Source organism: Rhinopithecus bieti, unplaced genomic scaffold (assembly GCF_001698545.2).
Source record: "Rhinopithecus bieti isolate Rb0 unplaced genomic scaffold, ASM169854v2 scaffold_12653, whole genome shotgun sequence".
NCBI classification, from domain to species: Eukaryota; Metazoa; Chordata; class Mammalia; order Primates; family Cercopithecidae; genus Rhinopithecus; species Rhinopithecus bieti.
This window is the reverse complement of record NW_016807437.1, coordinates 2,033,882-2,057,497: the sequence shown is the minus strand read 5'-3', so window position 1 is coordinate 2,057,497 and position 23,616 is coordinate 2,033,882. Positions and strand designations below refer to the sequence as shown.

At 42.4% G+C, this 23,616-nt stretch overlaps 1 protein-coding gene across 1 annotated transcript in view; it reads left to right on the top strand.

The window, feature by feature from the left end:
- The window catches only part of AMOTL1 (angiomotin like 1), a 178,329-nt gene that overhangs the window by 135,707 nt on the left and 19,006 nt on the right, over positions 1 to 23,616 (top strand). Inside the window, 3 exon segments of the mRNA XM_017882014.1 lie at positions 13,369 to 13,514; positions 17,221 to 17,370; positions 22,813 to 23,003. Of these exon segments, the coding sequence (XP_017737503.1) occupies positions 13,369 to 13,514; positions 17,221 to 17,370; positions 22,813 to 23,003 (487 nt within the window).

Below are 23,616 nucleotides of genomic sequence, written 5' to 3'. Positions count from 1 at the left end.
TTTTTTTTTTTTTTTTTTTTTTTTAGAATAGAAGAATATCCAGATAATGGGAGTCTTTCATTATTAAGAACAATAGTATTTCTCAAGAAAGGTGATGTTAGTATAGTCCATTTTTGGCTCCTTTAACTTCTTCTCATTTACCCTGCTGTGGGTATGATGGAGGTGAGAATTGGTCTGGCATATAAAGGTTTTGGTAACCACTGGCCAGGTGCTCACACCGACCAATCCATAGACCATGCTGGACACTGCAGATCTGTACCATGGGCAGAGGGGAAGGATTGTCCAAGAAGCCTGCCAGGGTGACATCATTTTGATCAAGAAAGTTGTCTTAACTGATTCTCCTGAGAGAGGACCCTTACATATAGTAGGACTATGCAGTTCTAAAAATCAAAGTTTTGTAGGTCCAAGCTCCAGCAAATTGTCTTGGATCAGCTGCCACATCTCCTGAGTCCTGGTGTCTTACTAACAGGCTCAGAGACCTGAAGTTAGATGGTTAATCTGCCTGCACCTCTATTTCCTTTAAAGTAGTAGAAGAATGAATCTCCCAATTTAGCCACCAGAGCTCTGAGGACTAACTAGTGATAGGAAATGTGAAGCAGAGTTTATAAAATACATGTATTCTGCAACACTTCTCCCTGCCTTCTTGCATCTATTTTGGCATGCACCTTCTCCAGAAGGACCTGCCAACTTTCAGGGTAGGAGAGTGGGACGTGTTCCCAAAGAATGCCTGCGTGGTTTATTGAGCCTTACTGACTTTGGAAAGCAAAGCATGTGAGTGCTTAAGCCCACTTGATCAACCTTGACAGGCAGCACTGAGAAACTTCAAACCTACATGACAACCAGAAGCGTGCACAGCCTGCAGGGTATCTGTTTATGTTCAATCAAATCTCCTGCCCAAGTGTGAAAATTAGTGTTACTCAATTTAGGCTCAAATTAGGCTCTGATTTGCCATGCTTAAAGAATAGAGCTGATTGAAGTGCCTCTTGGTCATGTGTTGATGTCTGGCCTTTAACAACTAAACATGGGTTATGATTTTCACGTTGTTGGTTTTAAAATTATTTATTTGCTTGGGTTTCCTGTTATATATAAGGCTGAAAAATTAAGTGTCTTAAACTTTTCAGCATTCCTTGCACTACATAGCCAGATAGATGGATGGAGTAAGCACAAACTGGAAAACATACTGAAATCCATTTGCATTTCTTCTGGCATCAGGGAACCCTTGCTTTCCCTAACAATTCAGAACCAGGAAACCCATGTTCAGGCCTAAGCTTAAATTAAATGGCAGTTGCTTAGGGAGGAGTTCCTGAGACACAGTTAGATCTTCCTTTTATATACTCCCCCAGCACTGTGTACTTTTTTCCACTGTAAACACTCATCACAACTGTAAATAAGTAATTGTTTGGATAATCCTTTTCTATCTTCTCCCATTAAACTGTACATACCATAAGGGGAGGGGCTCTGCCTGTCATCTTCACATTAGAGTCCCAATCATTGTATGTTCAGAACCTGGCATAGTGCCTGGCACTTAGAGGCATTTAATAAATATTTGCTGAACATCGAATGAAATGATCATTATCATTGATTCAAGCAAACAGTCATATAGGCTATCTACTATCAACTCACTGTATTTTAGGCCACAAGTCAGCAAACTCTTTCTGTTGAGGGCCATCTGGTAAATATTTCAGGCTTTGAGAGCCACAGCTACTCAACTCTGTCCCTGTAGCCCCAAAGCCACCATAGATGATCCATAAACAAATGGGTGTAGCCGTGTTCTAATAAAAACCTTGTTTACCAAAACAGGCTGTGGGCTGGGTTTGGCCTGCAGGTCATACTTTGCCAACCTCAGTTCCAGGAACTAGTCATGGAAAAGGGAGAAGAACGAACCCTAACAAAAGGAGAAAATATTGAAAGAGGATGCAGAATAAAGAACTTTAAAAGTATTCCCTAGATCTTTGTAAAAATTGCCTTAATGTGTAAATCAAGATATAATTGTTGTTTTCTCTCTTAATCCCACCTCAGGGGAACATAATTATTATCATTTTAGAAAAACAGAGAAAACTGAGACACAGAAATACAGTAAAAAATTTTAGTTACCCAGTGAGGATTCAAAATTAGCTAATGATGGAGAAAGGGCTGGGCAGGACTAGCCCTGTGGTTAGCCATGATAGTTAATCGGCTGGATATTGAGGTCTTAGGGGTGCCTCTCCCAGTGGTTCCATGAATTCTCACCATAAGCATCCTACTGTGAAATGAGGTCTGCAGATCTGGATATCAGATTTGGAGAGTACCTTAAAGGTTACAAGTGTGGTTACCAGTAATGCATGTGTCTTCAGAACTAGAGCCCAGTAACCAGCCACCTGATGGCCGCCACAAGTGTCAGTGTCTTTGGAGGCTGTGGAGCTGCTGGTTACAAGTGTATCCTCAGGTGGAGTTGCAGGTTTGCTCCCCAGTGTCCATCCTTCAGGTCCTACCTGGTTCAGGCCAGCTGAGTTGTGGTCATTTAACAATGGTAACAGCTGCCAACACTAATTGAACACTAATTGAGCACTTACTGTGAGCCAAGCACTCTGCTAGCCCTCACAGGTACATTGTCTCTTTTACTGTTCCAAAATACTTTGAGGTAAGTATTGCAGGTATTTTACAGATGGAGAAATTGAGGCCCAGGAAGATTAAGTAACTTGTCCATGGTCATACAGGCTGATAAGAGAAGCAGACAGATTTTGAACCTAGGTCATTCGATTCTGGAGCCCAAACTCATACTGAACTGCTGTGGGGAAGCCATCTCCTATGGACCAGGCAAGTGGAGAGATGTTAGAATGTGAGAGGTGGCAATGTTGAACTCCTGGTGATTTTAGAGCTCATTAGTGTAGCGTTCACATTTTGCAAAGAAGAAACTGCAACCGGAGTGAGCAAGTGTTTAATGGCTAAACCACAACTAGAATTAAGACCTCCGTTGTCTTATTTTTTCCTTCCCCTTTTCCAGAAGGTCAATTCTGTCGGCTCTGGGATTGACCGAGGATTTCATGATTTTACACTGCGAAGGATCCTGGATGGTAAATGAACAAAGTTTTTATACCAGAAAATTTTTATACTAGAAGACTTATTTGGTTGCAAATTTTTTAGCCCAGTGCTGTGACTTAATACTAATGTATTAAGATCTTCTTAAATGAGTTCCAACTACTGGAATTAACATTCTGTGCCTTTGGTTTTTACATCTATCTTTGAACTAGAGTCAATTATAATAAAAGGCCTTGCTGGATAATCCAGTATATCCTCTTCAGATACCCCCTGCCCCAAATTTATTTTCTTGAGATCAGAATAGAGCTTAGAGTTAAGAAAGAAAGAAAGAAAGAAAGAAAGAAAGAAAGAAAGAAAGAAAGAAAGAAAGAAAGAAAGAAAGAAAGAAGAGAAAGCAAGCCAGCTTTCTCAAAATGTCTGTGAAATCAAACTTTATTCTCTGGATGATAAAAATTTTAAAATATGCAGAATACAACGAGTAACTCTGTGGTGTGGTTTCTTACAATTAGTTTTCAAAACTATTTTTAGTTCATGAATTATAGTGAGAGCCTACAGCTGTATCTTAATGGATTCAGAGAACTTTTGAGGGGACAAAGTGTTTGTTTTAAGTCCAGAAAATTTGGTCTTAGACCATTAAAATAAGCTTGCATCTGTTACTAATTTTCTTTTGCTTACAAAGACTGGTTTGGTAGAAAGAAGGGGAAAAAAAGGAATCTATTCAAAGCAAGTTGCAAAAATGACAGTGGGAAGGGTTGCAGAAGTTAAAAGAAGGGAGAGAATATAATTGTAGACAACACATTTCTTTATCCCTGATCAGTCCTAGCATAAACAACTTTTTCCACCAGATTTAATGATTTCCTCAGCATAACTTCTATCTTTGGGGCAAGCTTTGGTTAAGCCATATCTGCCATTCAGAGGAGCCACTTAAAAACACACACACACACATATATATATATACACACACACATACACACACACACACACACACACACACATTGTAATAATGCCTTAGTTAAAACAAATATAAGTGTATACATGTTATATACATATTATATATACCTATATTTGTTTTATACCTAAATTGACTTTAATTAAGACATTATTTACATCCAATAAAATTTACACATTTAAGTGTCCTGTTTCTTGAAATGTAACAAGGAGCACAATCAAGGTACATGACTTGTATCGCTAGTATGGCTTCTCCTCACCTCTGTAAGCCAGCTGCTACTCCTCACCAGAAGCTGTCTGCTTCTGTTCACATTTTAACACCTTCTGACCATTATTCTTTATATTATGGCCAGGTTTTATGGTTGTTTTCTGCACAGGAACCAAATCGTCTAGGAGGGTCTTAGTTTGTTATATCTGCAATTAGAAGTGTCAGTTTTTTACATTAAGAAAAGAGAAGGCAAGGCCAGGCGTGGTGGCTCACACCTGTAATCCCAGCACTTTGGGAGGTTGAGGCAGGCTGATTACTTGAGGTCAGGAGTTCGAGACCAGCCTAGCCAACACCATGAAACCCCACCTCTACTAGAAATACAAAAATTAGCTGGGCATGGTGGCACGCACCTGTAATCCCAGTTATTCTGGAGGCCGGGGCAAGAGAATCACTTGAGCCCAGAAAGCAGACGTTGCACTGAGCCGAGATGCCACCACTGCACTCCAGCCTGGGCCACAGAGCCAGACTGTGTCTCAAAAAAGAAAGAAAGAAAAAGGAAGGCAAAAAAGCACTTTTCTTCAGTGGTGGTTACCAAAAGTTTAAGTCTTCAGGTTTGATTTAAAATGGAATTACGAGTATGTGTATAGTCAAAACCAAGAGCCCTGTACATCCTATATTTATGTGGCATTATTATTCATTGTCTAGTTTGTTATTATGCTGTCAGCAGTGCTGTCGAAGTAGCAGTACATTTTTATTTCAGGTAAAACAAAATAAAGTGAAAGGTTGAACAGTACCTTTGGAAGCTGAGCTGGATGAATGGGTGTCTCCTCAGTCAAGCAAGTTTGTAAACTGCATATGTAATAAGCTTGGGTGGGTAAAAAACCTGTGAATTATATCTACATGTGTAAGCACAATTTCCAGAAGTAAAATGCAATGTGAAGAATGACTAGATCAGAGAAAATTGTATTTAAGAAAACTTTTACAGGTAGAGAGTCAAATAAATATTTTACCAAATCGTACTTGAGATATCTTACTTTCGATGCTTTAAACTCACTGTGGGTTCTGGATAAGAGCAAAAGATAAATTATATAAAATAACAAAATTTTATAACTATGTTAAGACAAAAATGTATTATTTTCCTATATTAGACCAATAGAAGATTCTGTGGTTAGGCTTTGTTGCTTTCCAGTAACAAGTATTTGAAAACTGTTTTAAAGACTCCGTTGGAATTTGATTATATACCAGTAGCATCCTCTTATTCAATAAACTGTTGCCCAAACTTCTATTTCTTCACATATAAGACACATCAGTTATCTTAGATCTTTAAAGTCCTACGAAGATAGAAGGGTTTCGACGCACTGTGAAGAAAGCTCAGTCACTATGAAGAGGTCCAGTAGGAAAAATGAGACAGACACATGTCAGTCACTGGACCTGGAGTGCAAGGCAGAATGTGGCAAGGACCTGTTAGAGAACCACGCTCAAAAGAACTCCCACCTCAAAAAAAAAAAGTGGGTTGGGGGAGAAGACTGTAGCCTTTAGGGTGGGCCTTGAAAAATAATTAACAGTTTAGAAGAATTTTGCTGTACAGCACTATGTCAAAGGGACATTGCTATTCTTTTACATTTAGGCAACAGAGTTTGAATAAATCCATTGCACTTTAGGCTTTACCTCATTTTCCTATATTATCCATCTCTCCAGAAGATTTCTTCCCCACATTTTAACAGCAGCCATTTCCACAAATCTTTATCTCTTTTGTAATGACTAAACTAGTAGCTTTCAAACTCAGAACTCTTGTTCAGATAGTGTGGAAGCGTAATAGGTAAAATGCAGGACAGCTGAAGAAATTTCTGGCTGAGATGGATTCATCTTCAGAATTCCTCTCCTTCCCACTTGGCCACAGCATCTCTTCTCTTCCTTCCCTCCCTTCCCTCTCCCTCTCCCAGGGCTCTGCAGAACAGTTTGGTTTGAATTCCTCTTCTTAACTTTCCTTATTACAGAACTCATTTAGAAACACTCCACTCTCTCCGCCATTTAAAACCAGCCCTCGCTGGAGTGTTCCTGTTTGTGAATAGACCCACTTACACACTCAACTTGCAGCCTATATATCCAGCTGCCTGGCAGAACCCTGGTAATCTGCACCAGAGCTCAGGGACAGCAGAAAGCTGAAGACCCTTTCCCCAAATAACAAGGCTCCTTACCCAAGAAACCATCAGCAATTTTAAAAAGATAACAAAAAATCAAACCAGCGGCTTCTAAGGTCAGCGTTGTATCATATTACTTTTCTGTTTGTGAATTCATGTGTGGCTTTAAAAAGTAGATCGTGTTTCATGTTGTTTTGCATCAAATAAGCCTCATGTGAATAGATCACTTGTATGTGTTTGCAAACAGTGCTCTTTTTGGATTCTATTTTTTGAGTCTCTTTCTAGGTTCATCAGTTTGACTCAAACTGGAGTGAGGAGGTGGGGGCAGATGTTAAGAAGGGGCCCCTGAGTGTGGAGTATCTTTGAGGCAGAAGGAACCTAAATAGTTTTGTAGACAGTAAGGTAAATGAAATATCTTCCTATTGTCTTTCCATGCCCACAACCTCAGAAAAAAACAAATTACCTTTGGTATCAACAAGGACTTTCTAGTAAATCTGACCCTTCAATTACTCTATAAATTGTAGCTGTCCCTTGAAGTAGAATCCTCTCCAACATCTGTTTAGTATTATCAGATATGGTGCCTGGCACCTTGGAGCTGAGGGATCACTGAGGAAGAAGAAATGGAGGAGAAATATTAGGGAGGGATAATATGGCAGATAATTATTTGGACATCTTTTCATAAGAGGATTTCATTTCAGCAGCATTGTGGAGAAGTTTCTAGTTAACAGAATTGATGCCCTTGATGTTGATCAGCACTGGACTAGCTGGGCAGATAGCAGGAAACTTGTCTATTTCATAGAGCATTCCAGGTTATGGAAGCATTGGCCTCTTCACACAGGTTCATTCTCTGAGTCAATCGCCAGTGCTGGACTTGGGGCTCTGGCATGGTACATAGAGGGCCTGGACACTGTTGTACATGGCTCCCCTCAGTCTCCCTACTCAGCCTCTCCTTTGTGGCTTCTTCTTTGGTAATGCCCTTTAAGCTGTCTTCACTCAGAGACTCCCAGAGACTGTACCTCTAAAATCAGTCATTGGCATTTCTCAGGTTCATTGTTGTGCTTGCCTCCTCCTCCTTTAACTCTGTCACCACCACCACCTCTTCCCACATCCAAGAACCTTCCTTGAGAAGTGCCAGAGAGGTACCTGACTCTCCAGAAGCAGGTGCCAAAATGGGCTAGTTATGTATCATTATGGGGGCATTTGGAATTTGGAGCTTGAACAGAATTAGCTTGGCCTATTTTTATGCCTTCATACCTCTCTCTCTCTCTCCTCTCTCTTGTCTCTTTCTCTCTCTCTGAGAGATCCAACCCCCGCCTCCAACCCAGTTGGTTAAGGATCAAACCTTGATTCCAGCTGAAAAAGGAACAGAATACCATCTTAGTTCGTTTTCTGCTGCTGTAACAGAATACCACAGACTGGGTAATTTACAAATAATAGAAGTTTATTTGATTCGTAGTTCAGGAGGCTGGCAAGTCCAAGAGCATGGTGCTGGCACCTGGTGAGGGCCTTGTGCTGCATTATTGCATGGCCAAAGGGCGGAAGGCAGAAGTGATCCCATGAGACAGAATCAAGCAGAACTCATTTTTTAAATGAGTAGCCTATTCCCACAATAACCAACCTACTCCTACAGTAACAGCATTAATTAATTCATGAGGGCTGAACCCTCATGGCCTAATTGTCTCTTAAAGGCCCCACCTCTTAATACTGTTACAATGGGGATTAAGTTTCTAACACATGAAATTTGGGGGACCATATTCAAACCATAGCAAACACCTATCTTTTATTTACCAAGCACTCCAGTGACTTAGACACTCCTTGATCAAGCAGGCAGTAGCTGGACTCCTCTATCTCTCCAGTTACATGGGGTAGGGAAAAACTTCTCAAAAATTCATTGTATCAGAAAGCCATAGAAATGAATTCCTATGTAGGAAGTGCTGGCTTACAGGTTTGCTGTCCTCAGAAGCCCCAGCCGTAAGTGGGCGCACTGAATTTGAAGCTGTAGCACAGCACATAGAGCCCTGACCTTATACACACATCCACCCTCAGTATTTCCTAACAAGTGGCTAAGACGGTAGAACAGGGTCTTCTGTTCCACGGTTCAGCTGGCGGTTAGGCTTAGTGCTCAGATAGTAATCACAGAAACAGTTTCAGCAGGGTGTCCACTTGGAACCTTACCCAGAACTGACAAAGAAGAAGGGTAAGACTATTATTGGGCCTATTTCTTTCTACCAGTTGTGTTCTTTCCTCAAGCAAGGGAGACACAAATGGGACCACCATTCGACATTGTACAAGTGTCGTAGCTTGTTTTGCTTCAGTTTTCTATTTGTCAAATGGGGCTTATGGGAGGATTATATGTTTTAAAGCTCTTGGAACAGTGACTGGGACATGGTAAGTACCCAGGAATGTATGTTAGCTCTTGTTGTGATTTATCAAGTATTAGTATTATGTGCCAAGTCCTGTGGTAGGCATTTTACTGATACTTATTTTAATCCTCACCTGCAGTTCTGCAAAATAGATCTTGTGAGTTTCATCTGAGGAGATGGAGTCTCAGAGAGGTAAAGTCATGTGTCCAAGGTGAGCTGCTATGTGAAGGTGCCAAAATCAAACCAGGTCGGCCTGGCCACAAAGCCTGTGCCATCACTGTGCTTAAGAGTAAACAGTGTATGAGCAGACATCCTTCTATGTAAATGGAACGAGAGCCATCAAGCTAAACAGCTCCCTATGCCACACAGTTCAGGGTAATTCATATCCACTGAGTAAACAGACCATTCTGGGCAAGAATTCCCTTGTGTCAACTTGCCTGTTCTAGGAATTCTCAGTATATATATTGGAGCCCTACCAAAAATTCATCACGAGACTTGTCTTTCTTGAGATCCATCCGAAGAGGCTTAGCTAATAAACTGAAGGACCTTCTTATGAGGTGGTTTCACCGTGGGACTCTCCCTTGTTATCTCCCGAAGGATGACTCCTTTGAGTGAGTCTGATACACTTCATGGTCCCCATGTCTCCAAGAGTTGGGGAGCATAGCTAGCCCACCTTGTAGGCCGACTGCCTTTGAAACCCCGTCTTCCTCATTCCCTGCTCTGGGTTAGTTGTCCTTCCTGTGTTCTCACAGCACCCTGTGCCTGCATCTGTTAGAGCACCTTGTCACATTGCCTTTGCCCACGTCTTTGCATCTTTTCCCACCAGATCAGGTACAGAATGCTATATCCTCCTCACCTCAGAGCCCCAGAATTTATCATACTTCCTGTAACAACAATAATAACCACAGTGTTATCAAAGTTGACATTCATTGGGAACTTACTGTATGCCTTTTGAAATGGGTACTATGGTGATGCTTGCTTTAAAGGCAAAGAAGCTGAAGCACAAAGAGGTTTGTTTACTACCTGAGTCACAGAACCATAAGTGGAAGAGCTGGGTGTGAACCCTGGCAGTTCGATTCTAGACCCCTGCTTTTAACCAGTACTCTGATGCCTCTGTGTAGTAGATGCTTCATTAGTTAATATTTGTAAATGGATACACATGTGAATGTAATTGCTATGTTTTCAGAGATATATGACCTGTGACATAACTTAAATCTGTGCAAAAATAAGCTATGTTGTAATGGAGCTCTTCTATCCCTATGCGTGCTTGGAGAGGAGGAGCAGTACAGGGCCGTGTTTGTGAACACACATTAGATATAAATGCAACTTCTATTTCTGCCATTGATGATCATCACCTCTGTGGGCAAATTACTTACCCTTTTTTTAGTGGCATTTTCCTCAGCTGGAAAATAAGAATGATGTTGCCTACCTCCTACAGAAAACTTAGAATAAAGAGACTACTGTAAGTAACCATTCCTGGAACACAGTACTTATTCAAGAAACATGGGAAGATATTGTTATTACTATTGTCATGAACACTGTTTTTAAAACTTTATAATTGACAACACTACTGCCTATCAGTGGACAAGGAGTTCTTAACCAGTATGAGTGATACTAAGTGATGATGCTGGAGCTTTAAGTCTAAAGTCACCAAATTCAGGACAGAGATGTTTGACCCATGAATTTCAGAGGTCTGCAAAACACTCCAGAAACGAATGTAGCTTTTGTCCAATCTCCACATCTTTGTCTGTAGTGTACACTGTGGGGTTTAGGGAGCCTGGGCAGAGGAAGGAACCAGAGGTATCCATGGTCAGTACCAGGCATCTGATGTGTAGCAGCTTGTAAGTGAGCAGTGGGTTCGAAGGTTGAGTGGACAACTGTATAACAAAGGCTGTTAGGAGATCACGAGGATACTGAATACCTAACAGCTAACAGGAGGTGTGATTTATTGTTCAGTGGATACTGAACTTGGCACATAATAAAGACTCATTCATTCATTCAACAATATTTTTGAGCCAGGTGCTCTTATTGGCCCAGGGAATCAATAATAACTAAAACAAAGTCCTGAGTACTCGGGTCCCTTTATACTGTATAAGCATCACCTTCATCAACAGCATCATCATAACAACACTGTGATGTAGATGTTACCATTGCCATTTGATAGATGAGGGAGCTGAGGCACAGAGAGGTTAAATACCTCACCTGAGGCCTCATAATTATAAAGTAGTGAGCCTAGGATTTGAATCCAGGTCTTTCTCATGCTAAAATCCTTTCTTTAGCTACACTATGATACTGCTTATCAAGCAAATAGCAAACGCTGAGATCATGTATGTATATGGCAGGGGGGTGTTGGAAGGGTCAGATGTTTGTTGACTCAGGACTATCTAAATAGCTATCACTGTGATATAACAATAAATAATAGTCATCACTGATCTACAGAACATGAGAAACTTTGGTTGTGGCTTCTGTTCTTGAGTTCAGACTATCATTTTACTGCTTCTTGTCAACATCAGTGTATACTTGGTGGCCCTCAACAAAGAGAAGAATGTTTATGCTTAGGTTGATAACCAGGTAGAAGCTCTGAGATCCTGGGGTTCATTTCCAGGATGCCTGCTTAGTAATACCTGAGTGCCCTCCAGAGCTTGGACAAGGCCAGCAGGCACTATGACCACTGAGATGTTGTCCAAACCTAGGATTAGGTGGTCAAATATCAGTGACTTTGCACAGAAAGAGTGAGGTGCTTTGGTCCCTTCAGGGCTGTGGATGGGGGTGGGTAGCACTAGTGGGCTGCCACTGACCCCTTTGTTTAGGTCTCTCACATGCCTGTTTTCCACGGATTGGGAAGGAAGTTTTAGAGGCACCATTTCAAATGCCGCAGAAAGGGAGAAGGGGTAGTGTAGAGGGTCACTGCAGTGGGGCATAAAGAACCCAGAAATAATGCTGTGCTCTGAGTCGGGATCTTGGTGGCCTCATCTTGTTTTCAGGGGATGCCATTGCTTCTAGGAAGCACAGCCACTGCTTAGCTTTACAAGTCAGCTCCTTCAGTCTGTCGATTCAGAAGCTGTTCCATTGCCCTCTGATTCCATTCACATAATTCGACGATGCAAGGGTTGTGCAGTCAAGAAGGAAGGACGTTGTACTGGGACATCAGGAAAACCAGATTCTGGCCCTGGCTCTGTCCCCACTGGCTGGGAGACCCTGGACAAGTGCCTTTGCTCCTCAGGGCTTTCCTCTTCTCAGCAATGAAGCAAAAGAGGGAGAACTGGATGTTGATGTTTCCTGTGATCCTTTCTGGCTCTAAAGTTGTGAGTTTATCTAATATTTGCAGCCTTACAGTGTCATTTTAATTTCCATGCCCTGTATTTAAAACCACATTTTTCTGCCCTGTTAGTGTGCTGCATTCTTTCTATTGCTTCAGAACACATAGTGCTGGTCCTTAATGTCCGATAACTATTCGTTAAATTAACGAATGCATATAGGCGGAAATGTGAATGCATGCAAACACTGTTAACTACTGATTAACCACTGGTGTCACTTCCAGACTTGGGTTCTCTATGGTTCAGTGTGGGTTGCTAGGAGGATTGAGATAGCCAGTATGGAACATTGCAATGGTGTGGGCACACAGAAATCCATTTCTAACTACTATTGTTGCTGCTACTATTGTAATTCTATGCCTCATTTTCTATAAATACGGAATAGTATGCGTACGGTTTTGTAACTACCTGTTTTCAATAAGGAGACTTTTTTTCATGCCACTAGTATTCTCTTATTTAATTTTAATGGCTGCATCCTATCAGAGGGTTTCTAGAAGTTTATTTGGCCAATCTCTTATGTATTGTTTGTTCACGTTTTTCCATATTATAAGCAACGTATCTAGATAGTCTTATTTTTAAAAAACAACATATTGCTTTTGCAACATGAAAAGTATTTTCAATAAGAAATGCTCATTCTATGACACTATCGACTCTGCCTGCTTAAGCTAAAACAGTAGAGAAGTCTGTATAGGATGATGGGTAACTAAGAGCGCACCAGCCTTGGCTTCCTACATGCAAAGAGAGGCAGTGATCGCCATCATTACATTATCATTGAATGAGAGAAAAGCAGTTTTCCTAAATTTAAAGCCTTGTCCCTTTCCCCTTTTCAGCAGAAAAAGGATAAATTGTGGGTCCAGGTCATATGGGAAGAGGATCTACCCGGAGATTGGAGGCCTGAGCTTGATGCTCCCCTCTGCTGTCTAACCTCAGGCAAAGAGCTTACCTCTGTGGACTTGGTTTATTTTTCTGTGAATGCGAATGTTAATATTATTATTAATATTACCCACTCTTTCATCACAGATTTGGAAAATGGAAGCAGGGAAGGTTGTAAGCATAAAATGTAATAGTAGATACAAGATTAATTTGAAGTATGAAAGTCAGTGTTGTAGAGAAGTGAGTTATCAAGAATATGGGGTCACTGGTTCTTTGTGTACTGTTCACAAGTGTGGCCTGGAATGTATCTAGCGTTGACAGTGGTTTTTGAGAAAACCATTACCTTCCATACCACCACTGTTAAAAGAGAGCAGAAACAGCAATCCAGTCCTCCGCTATTTGCATGCTTTTTATTTTTAATCCTTGCCAGATGTAGACTGGCCATGAGCCCAGAGGGTGAGCAATTTCTGATAGAGGTAGTTTTGTTCTTGTTTCCCTTCTAGACAAAGAATTCTTGAAGGAAAAGGAGAAATTAGAAATGGAGTTAGCAGCAGTGCGGACTGCAAGTGAGGACCATCGGAGACACATTGAGATCCTGGACCAGGCTTTGAGCAATGCCCAGGCCAGGGTCATCAAGCTGGAAGAGGAGGTGAGACCAGGCTGTGGGGATTTGGTGGGGAAGAGGGGAAGCAGAGCCCAGAGGGCTTCCACTTTCTTTTCCTAACCCAACTACGCAACCAGAGCCAATTCCAAGGAGTTAAGACAGGGGAGGAATATGGGAAACTTCTCAAATGAAAGTGAATAAAAACAGAGTCTATGCATTCTAGAGCCAGGCAAAGTCTGAAAAGCACAGGGGAATCCCATCAGCAAAGCACTCACACTCGGTGTGAAGCCCAGCCTACAGCCCTTCGGTTGACATGTGTCCTACTCAGGCGTCATGCATTGCATTTAGTAGTTTCTGATGAAATCAACCCTTTAGCTTAAGCATTATGAGGTAGCCTTTTCCTCAACCTGACTGAGGAATTAAAATGACCATTTCTGAGGTCCAAGCTAAGGAATCCAGGCTATAGATGAAGAAGAAGAAAAGGAGCAGAGGCCTAGCCAGGCAGCCAGGGGCCTGCTGCCCTGCACCTTCCAGCACCCTGCGGTGGTGGCGTCAGGTGCCTCTGTGTTACACAGGCTTACCTGAGCAGGCTTACTAAGCACTTACAAAAGTGCTTGTTGCTGGGCACAGAGGAAACAGTATTGTTACTAACCCAACTGTTGTTGAATTAAGAAAACTGTCTCTTCAGAAAACCTCCCCCGATGCTAAGTAACAGGGATGTTTCATCAAATTTCAAGCAGAAGGATAAAGCAGCTGAAGAGGAAGATGGTGGAGTAAACGAGGGTCTTGCCCTTTGGAAGCCTTTAAAACCCCATAAGTCTTGCATAGAAACTACCATTTTAATACTAGCATAAGGATCCGGGGCGGCAGCCCCCATGGTATCTTCCATGTTGCCACTAAGGAACATATCAAATATGAAAACACTTGCCACAGAAAGTGACCTCAACCCCTTAAAGACAGGAGGTCTGTTATGCTTAAGGGAGGCTGGGGCTTCTCATTATTGTCATTACTGAAATGACATCTCCATCTCCATGAGTGGAGCTAAGGAAAATGGTGGTTTTTAAAATCTTTTAGTTTCGATATTTCTATTAAAGTAAGAGTTCGTTGTGAGCTTCTTGAAGACAAGTTATAACAACCAATATGGGTCTTTTTTATCATTTTATTTATGTGAAATCTTTAGTTGGTTGAATGTAGCCTCCCCAGAATGTCTCATAGATCTGCTTCCAGCATCACACCTTTCTAATTAGAGTTTCCTTTAATGGTCTTCATTCAGTTCAGATACTGAGAGCCTACTGTAATTTACTATGATGGGTAAGAGTGAACTCTAGAGCAGACAGCTGTAAATGAGAGTCCTGGCTGTATGGCCTGTCAACTGTGTGACCTTAGGCAACTCACATAACCTTGAAGACTTCTCATCTCTAATGGAGATAATAAAGGACTTTGCCTCCTCTTCCTGTTGTTATTTGGAGGATTAAATGAGATACTACATATAAAGCACAATGCTTGGCATGGTAGTGTTCCGACAGTGTTGACTGATGTAGTTACTGTTATTAATCATCCTCATCAGGATATATGCCTTGCTAGAATTAAGGTCGATACAAAGGTGAAGGAGACAGATTCCTGCCTTCAAACTTCTTGCAATTGCTTAAGGATAGTATTTATTCATTTAGCAAATACTTACTGGGTGCCTACTAAATGCTGAGCGCTATTCCAGGCATTGGGTATGCTCTGTTCACTCTGCCCAGTGGGGACCAAAATAGGCAAATCTCTTGGTGCTTATAGTCTAGTGGCTACACATTCAGAGAAGTATATTCAGTGGAAGTTATGGTAAGAGGTGTATGAATCACACACACAAAATATTTTGTCAGAGTAGGCTGCAGGAACCTTCACTTAGTAGGTCTTCAGAAGCCAGGGGAATTGAGCAATCAAAATCACAAGGAATGAAAGGGCCAGATAAAAATCGATCCTAAGAACAGATGTAAAAAAGTCTGTAAAGTTGCTCTCTCCTCCTTGAAAGGTCAAAGCATCTTCATTTTATTCCAGTGACTTCAACTAGGACAGGATATAGGTATAACTCATCTTTTAGTTTCAATATTTCTATTATTGAAATATAGAATAGAAATTTCAATAGGTGCTAATCAGAAAGCTCACCTAGCAGCTAAATCACTAGCATGTTCCAACTTGGCCAGTGTCATCATTGAACTCAAGATTGAATACACCCAGATGCAGAATGACAGGAAATAGCATCTGGTGTCTTCTCACCCAGGACAAAATCAAGTCGATGCCTAAGCCTGATTTTTGGCACTAGCCAGTTCTCAGAATGCTGTCAGTATGCCCAGGATTTATGAACATGGGCCAAACCCCTAATTGGAAGAAAACAAAGTGTGAGAGTAAGAGTTGGAAGTTTTTGGTCATAATTCTAAATCTATACCTGATGTGACATTTCCATAGATTATTTTAACCTTAATTTCCATCTCCTCAGTTATTGTGTTGTTGAATATTCACTATGCACTTCCCATCTCTTCAGGGCTGCCAACTAATCTATAAAGGACTCTGAAATCTTTAGGACAAAGTTACTCCATAGATATCTATAATAAGAAATTTTTTTTTATTCACACATACATAAATGGGTACACATATATATATACATACATACCTAATTTCTCTATTATAAATGGAATTTATGCTTATTATAAAAAACTTGAAAAAATATAGAAAAGAATAAAGAAGTAATTGCCATTTTGTCATATAGATAAGCATGCTTAATGCTCTAAGTATTTCAGTCCTGCCTTGTTTTCATGGATAGATAGACATCATTATGATAATGTTGTATATAATTTTTGATTCTGGATTTTTCACTTGACATTGTAGAATAAGCATTTCTTCATGATATCAAAAACTCTTTTTTTAGTTCTATTTATTTTATGTTATTTTAGTTCTATTTATTTTATGTTATGTTAAGTTCCGGAAAACAAGTGCAGAACGTGTAGATTTGTTACATAGGTATACATGTGCCATGGTGGTTTGCTGCACCTATCAACCCATCATCCAGGTTGTAAGCCTCACATGCATTAGCTATTTGTCCTAATCCTCTCCCTCCCCTCACCCCTACCCCCCAACTTGCCCCGGTGTGTTTTGTTACCTCCCTGTGCCTATGTGTTCTCATTGTTCAGCTCCCACTTACGAGGGAGAACATGCGATGTTTTGTTTTCTGTTCCTGTGTTAGTTTGCTGAGAATGATGGCTTCCAGCTTCATCCATGTCCCTGCAAAGGATATGATCTCATTCCTTTTTATGGCTGCATAGTATTCCATGGTGTATATGTGCCACATTTTCTTCATCCAGTCTATCATTGATGGACATTTGGGTTGTTTCCATGTCTTTACTATTGTAAATAGTGCTGCAATAAACATACGTGCAAAAACTCTTTACCTCACTTCCAGTGCCTGAAAATGCAGTGATTATTAAGCAATAAACAAGTATTGAGCTCAAAGCTGCACAAATTACCAAAAGCAGGTACCCCAGTAGGGTCTTCAATTTCATACATCCTAGCCCATTGTAGGTATAACTGGCAGCCTATGTGTAAATCTTTTCTGTTCCAGTGCACTTGAAGGATAGGAGTAGAGAGGTGGGAGGTACCTGCACCTGTAGTTTAAATAGGATCTCCAGGTAATCTGACCCTACCTCCTCCACCCCAGCTTTGAGAATCAGTGGTCTAAATTCTGTGCTCTTTTTTGTTCTTCTCCACTCAGTTACGAGAGAAGCAAGCATATGTTGAGAAAGTCGAGAAGTTGCAGCAGGCCCTGACCCAGCTGCAGTCTGCATGTGAGAAGCGAGAGCAGATGGAGCGGAGACTGCGGACTTGGCTGGAGAGAGAGCTGGATGCACTGAGAACCCAGCAGGTAAGGAACTGGGCATAGACTGGTGAAAGAATTAGATGTGTTCACTCAGCAAATGTATGGAACATCTACCATGGACCAGATGCTGCACCTTGCTCCCAGGATTCAGAGGGAAACAAGAACTCCCTGTCCTCAGTGAACCCATACAACGACCAGGAGAGAAGGCGAGCAGTCCACTTACTGGAGTGACAGATGTCCTCACAGAGAGAAAGTGGTCACCAGCTTGGGGCTAGGGAGAGGGGAATGCAGCATTAGATGACTTCAGAGAGGAGGACATTTGAGCTGGACATTGAAAGATGAGTTTGTTGGGTATTTGAGGGCAAGAACATCATAGGTAGAGGGAGAGTATGGTAAAGGACAGGGCCATGAAACGACATGGCAGGTCCAGGGCAGCAGGGTGCAGGTAGCTAGGGGAGAATGCCCAGTGCAGTGGCTGGTGAGGAGACTAAGGCCACTTGTGGAGGGCATTTGGTCAAGCTGAGAGACTGGGCTTTTTTCCTATAGTCAACAGAGTACCAACAACTGGGAGGTTTTTAAGCTGGAGAGAAATATGGTGCAAGAGATCGGGGAGAGAGCCCTCTCATGTCAGAGGACCATCCAGAGGGTGGATGTTAAAGTCACAGAGGCCAGCCTGAAGGTTGTCGGTGCAGCCTAGGGTGTAGTGACAGTGAGAACTCGTGGAGGAGTTGAAGGGAAGAGGTGACATGAGTAGCACATGATGATCAGTGAGTTTTTAGAGGTAAAGGAGAGGAGGGGATGTAGGACCATCCCTAGAAAATAATATTGGCCATAAGCTCCTATTCCTGCTGCCTGTCCTTCTCTGTAACTCAGCTATGAGTTAGCACAGAATGAAAAGCCCAGCCTGGAGTTCACCTGCACCACAGCGAGCAGGAGGAAGACTGGTCAAATCTCCTGGCCCCAGACAAGCCTGTCCACCATCACGCAGCATGATGAGCAGAGGCCTTTATGCAGCTGGTGACGGGTGTGCTCTAAATTGGGATACCAGGGAAATGCAAGGCAGGGCCCCATGGAATTATCTACTGGATAGGGCATAGTGGTTGTGGTTAAAACACTTGAAAACACTTGAGCGCATGCACTCAGGCCAGCTCAGCCCTCTCGCAGGGCAGGCCCATACAGTTCCCTCTGGGTGTGTGCATTTGGCTGGAGAAAGAGGTGTTAGTGAGATTGCCCAGAAAACTAAGAAACCCACCTCCGCCTCCCACTGTCTTGGCTTGGTGGATAGCTCATAAGAAAAGGTAGATCTGTCTGTGGACTTCTAATACTGATAAACTGTGTCACATACTTTGGCACAGAGTTACACCCTTCAGCTGTTCTCTGTTGCTCAGTTGCTGAGATCTTTGCTTCCCCAACTGAGGACGGGGGTTCTCCCTGGTTCCAGGTATGGCACTGGCCCACAGTAGACACTGATGAATCTTTCTTTGGCTGACCAAATGGGCACATCTTGGTTCTTGGAGCACAAAAAGAATGTTCCTTCCCGGTTAATATGCTGTCCACACTCTACAGTTAGATTACTTCTTCTTGGCCTTCTGAGTGCTGTGAAACCAGACTTACCTCCATTATCCTTGTTGTTTATCAAGAAGAAACATAATGTTAGAATTATTTGAAAAGTATCTTAATTGCCACAGAGGATAGTTGGCTGTATGCACACTCAGACCCATGCACGCTCACCCACACAGTTTCCTCAGGCAGGCAAAAACAACATTCCTGCTGTGCATGAAGGCTGCTGACAGGCTGAGGAGCACCAGTGGGGGACAGAAATTTCAGAATTGAGGCTCTTCTGGGAAATTACTCTGCTTTCATTTTGAATTTGTGTTCGGGAGCTGATGGCAGACCCCCAGCTGTGTATGGCTGACATGAAACCAAAGAGGAGGAGACAGTCTCTAAACAGAACTGTGATGCTCAGCATCTCTTTAAAAATAACATTACAGTTTGTTGTTGTTGTTGTTGTTGTTGTTGTTTTAATGAGAGCATTAATCTGCCTCCTATGATATGAAATACATTCAGGGATTATTTCCCTGTTGCTCTTGATACTCATTAAAAAGATAAGTAGAGGTTGAGTATCCCTAATCTGAATTGCTTGGGACCTGAAATGTTTTGGGTTTTGTATTTTCAGGTTTGGGATGCTCAGCCTTCTTATTTTTTTCCTGTAATACTTCTTTATTTTCTGATTTTCCAAGTAAGCATACATTATCTTATAACCGAAAAAAGGTTAAAACGTTGTTACAAAAAAAATCAACTGGAAACATCTTGAGGTTTTTACTAGTTCCATGTGGCAGGTACTGTAAAAAGGGCAAAGTGTGTCTAAACTCATTTTTGGTGACTGTGGGCTGGTCTGGGGGGCAGCTCTGCTGGCCTCACCAGGGATGACTCGGAGTCTACTTGAGAACATGGGTCATGTGAGAAACTCAGCCTGTCCGGGAAAGGGATCCATGGCCTCTCTGATCCCCTCCTCCTCATTCACCCTCACGCAACTCATGAACGTGCCTGCCAGTTCTTGGGCAGCAGCCTCGGGCAGCCTCGAGAAAGACTTCCGCCATCCACGCCACACCCTGTTCCTTCATCCCTGTGTCCAAGGCAGTTATCTGACAGCTTTAGAAAGCATGCTGGGGTCCCACTGTCACAAAGCTCCTGGTCATCTCCACCCTCAACAGAACAATAGATCAACCACATGGACTCACCACTTCCCATTGGGCATGATTCTGAAGAGACTTTTGAGAGTGCGGCTTAGAGTTCTTGTTGATTCAACAGCCCAGACAAGGGCTCTGCCCTTTGACTTATGCCGGAACACAGCTGACCCCGTCTACTTGGCTCCCTCTAACAACACAGAGCCCTCGAGTCAGCTCCAATTATTTCTTCTGGACCTTTCCAGAAGGGCTGGTACACTGAGGATGAGCAGAGAGGGTTGGAATCGTGTGTTGATTTCGAGCATGGGCCCCAGGGTTAAACCAGCCACAGTTGAATCCTACCTCCCACCAGAAAAGTAGCCTAGAGTAAGTCATCTTTCTGAACCTCAACTTCCTTATCTATAAAGTGAGGCAAATAAATTATACTTACCTCACACTTGTAACTGCAAATAAAATCTGAACAAAGTGCTTATTGGAATGCCTTGCACTTAGCAACTGATTAAAAACAAATCACTCTCACTGCTGTTTTTTCATTGCCATCAGTACCTTCAGCATCATTTGAAGTTTTAGGGCATTCATTGGTACCCTCTCCCAAATTCCACCATTACCCCAGATTTTCCAGTCTCATTGAGAACAAGGTCAGCAGAAGTGTGGCATACTGAAGGGGGATGGAGAGAGAAAGATAGGTTGGGACAATAGGACTAGCAGAAAGAAAAGCTCTTAATCAACAGTTCCTGTTTTATAAGTAGTTGCCCCTCTACCATGGGAGGTCAAATAGTGCTTCAGCATCATTAGAAACTGAGAGGGAAGTGAAAGAGAAAAAAGATAAAAGAGAGAGGGGAATTTACATTTTTAAGAAGTCACAATTTTATCTCTTTTACAAAGAGCTCAAATTAATTTTCACATCTTACTTCCACAGTAGTCATATGAGAAAGAAGAGAGAAGGTTCTTGAAGAATGTTCTTTAAAAGAGAAATGAGGCACAGGGAAGTTAAAGGGACCAGCCCAAGGTCATGTAACTGATGAGGACATTCCTCCCACGTGAACACATTGAGGGGGAAGACTTAATCTGTAGTGTTCACTGTTGCATCCCTGGCACATGGTACATGCTCAGTCAATACTTGCCGTCTAGCTGACTGAATGGGTGGTAGAAGCTGGCCCACCTGACCATCAATCTGTTTTTCTCGGTAGCACATTTACCCATTAGACCATGCTAGCTCTGTACCCTTGAATGCTGACATTCATGCATTTATGTAAATAACTCTTAATGACATGAATTGGGGGGGCTATGAAGAGTTGTCATGATCTCATGTGAGGTTAAGAGGATTCTGCAAAAATAAGCCAGCTGAGATGGTAACAGAAGGGATTTAGATAGAAACTGACAAGCATAGATGGCAGCTTAGTGAGGCCATGGGAGATTTTTCTAGGAAAGTTTCTAAAAATAAGGGAGCGTCTCATCTCACTGGACTGGTTCATTTGTTCTCCTGCCTGAGGCTAGGTGCCTAGCCAGATGGAGTCAGTGCCCTTCCTGCACAGGTCAGGTGAGGATAGGTGTGCCCTTCTCCTGTGTTCCTACTTAAAAAGTTGGTCACTGGCAAGATGCCACTTCCTAGAATAATTTATATCTGTAGCTTTAAAAAAATCGAATAAAAACAAAATTTGGTTTACAAAAAATCCATAGACCCATTTCTTTTTTCCTCTCTGATACGATTAGACTCCATCAGTACAGCTCGACTGCCCAGCTGTTGCTATGGGTAATTCCCCAGTCGTTTTCTTAATCTAGGGGATTATGTGGTTCTGGGTAAAGCATTCACATGCCTCTCATCTTGCACCCAGCTCTGCGTTTAAAATTTGCAATCACTGGAAAACATGAGGGGAATGTGTACCCCAGGATATAGACTATCTGGGATGAAATCATTCTCCCTGGAGTACTAGGGAGCCTGGTCCACACTCTGACTGGGCCCCTAACCCTGAGACCCCGAGATGACCTCTCTCTGCTGCTGCGCTGAAAGCAGAACTTTCTTAGAACGCCGACTTCTTCTGTGTCATGCTCTTTAGAGGAAATAGTGTACCTAATTAAAGGAAAAAGATTCTGAAGTATGAGCATTCTCAGTTTGTAAGCAATCCAGAAAATGACTTTATTTTCTTATTGACACAGATGAAAAGAAAAGACTGAAAAATGAGCTTGCCTTATGCTAGAGGTCTTCTGCTTTCATATGCGTTATCTAGTTTGATTCTCATTCTCAGGCCTCTGAGTGGGGCAGGTATGAATACCTCCTTTCCCAGCATTGCAGTTAGGGAGCATGCAAGTTAGGGCATCTCCCACTTCCTTTGCCTTCCATTTCCCCCGCCAGCCTTAGGGGAAACAAACAGCTGGAATCACTTTATGGCATTCTGGAGAAAGTACCCTAGACCAGGAGGCCAAGACTTAATTCCTATTCTTGCTTTTGGTGTAATTAACTGCATGCCATTTGACAAGCCACTTCTTGTCATGCAAAGGCCTTGACCTGCAGAGATAGACTCAGGTTTGAATCCTGACCCTACTACTGATTAGCTGAGGGACATTGCATCATTAATGTAATCCCTCAGAAACTTCATTTCTCATTTGTGAAACTGGGATAATATTGTCTGTTTTGCAGAACACCGTGAGAATTAACTACAATAGAGGAATTTGGAGGTGAAGTAGCATGGTGTGTGAATTGCTGCAGGATCTGGGGAACTTCATCTGTTCTGTATGGGCAGTTGTGTAGACAGCATTGATGTGGTTTTGAGCATCAAGATGTTTTTTTCTACTCCTTCAGAAACATGGAAATGGCCAGCCAGCCAACGTGCCGGAATACAATGCCCCAGCCCTCCTGGAACTTGTGCGGGAGAAGGAGGAACGGATCCTGGCCCTGGAGGCCGACATGACGAAGTGGGAGCAGAAGTACCTGGAGGAGAGCACCATCCGACACTTTGCTATGAATGCCGCGGCCACCGCAGCAGCTGAGAGGTGAGACCAGTGGAACTCTGGTGGTCGTAAAAGCAATCAGAGCAAAACAAACAGGCTATCCAGAGAGGCCCAAGACCCATCCTAGGGAGTGAGGTCAGCTGAAAATTATTTTTAAGTGGTTATAGTGCTAGTTGGAGAGCAAAGTGGTATAACATTTCTAGAGGGTAATTTGGCAATATATATTTTCCCTTTGAGTCCACAATTCTAGTTCTAGACATTTATCTTTTAAAAATCATGTAAGTGCCTGAAGATGAATGTCTAAAGAGTTAATCTTTGTGTTGTTGAAAATATCGAGATTTCGGGGGGCGGAGCAAGATGGCCGAATAGGAACAGCTCCAGTCTCCAACTCCCAGCGCGAGCGACACAGAAGACCGGTGATTTCTGCATTTTCAACTGAGGTACTGGGGTCATCTCACTAGGGAGTGCCGGACAATCGGTGCTGGTCAGCTGCTGCAGCCTGACCAGCGAGAGCTGAAGCAGGGCGAGGCATCGCCTCACCTGGAAGCGCAAGGGGGAAGGGGATCCGTTTTCCTAGCCAGGGGAACTGAGACACACAACACCTGGAAAATCGGGTAACTCCCACCCCAATACTGCGCTGTAAGCATACAGGCAC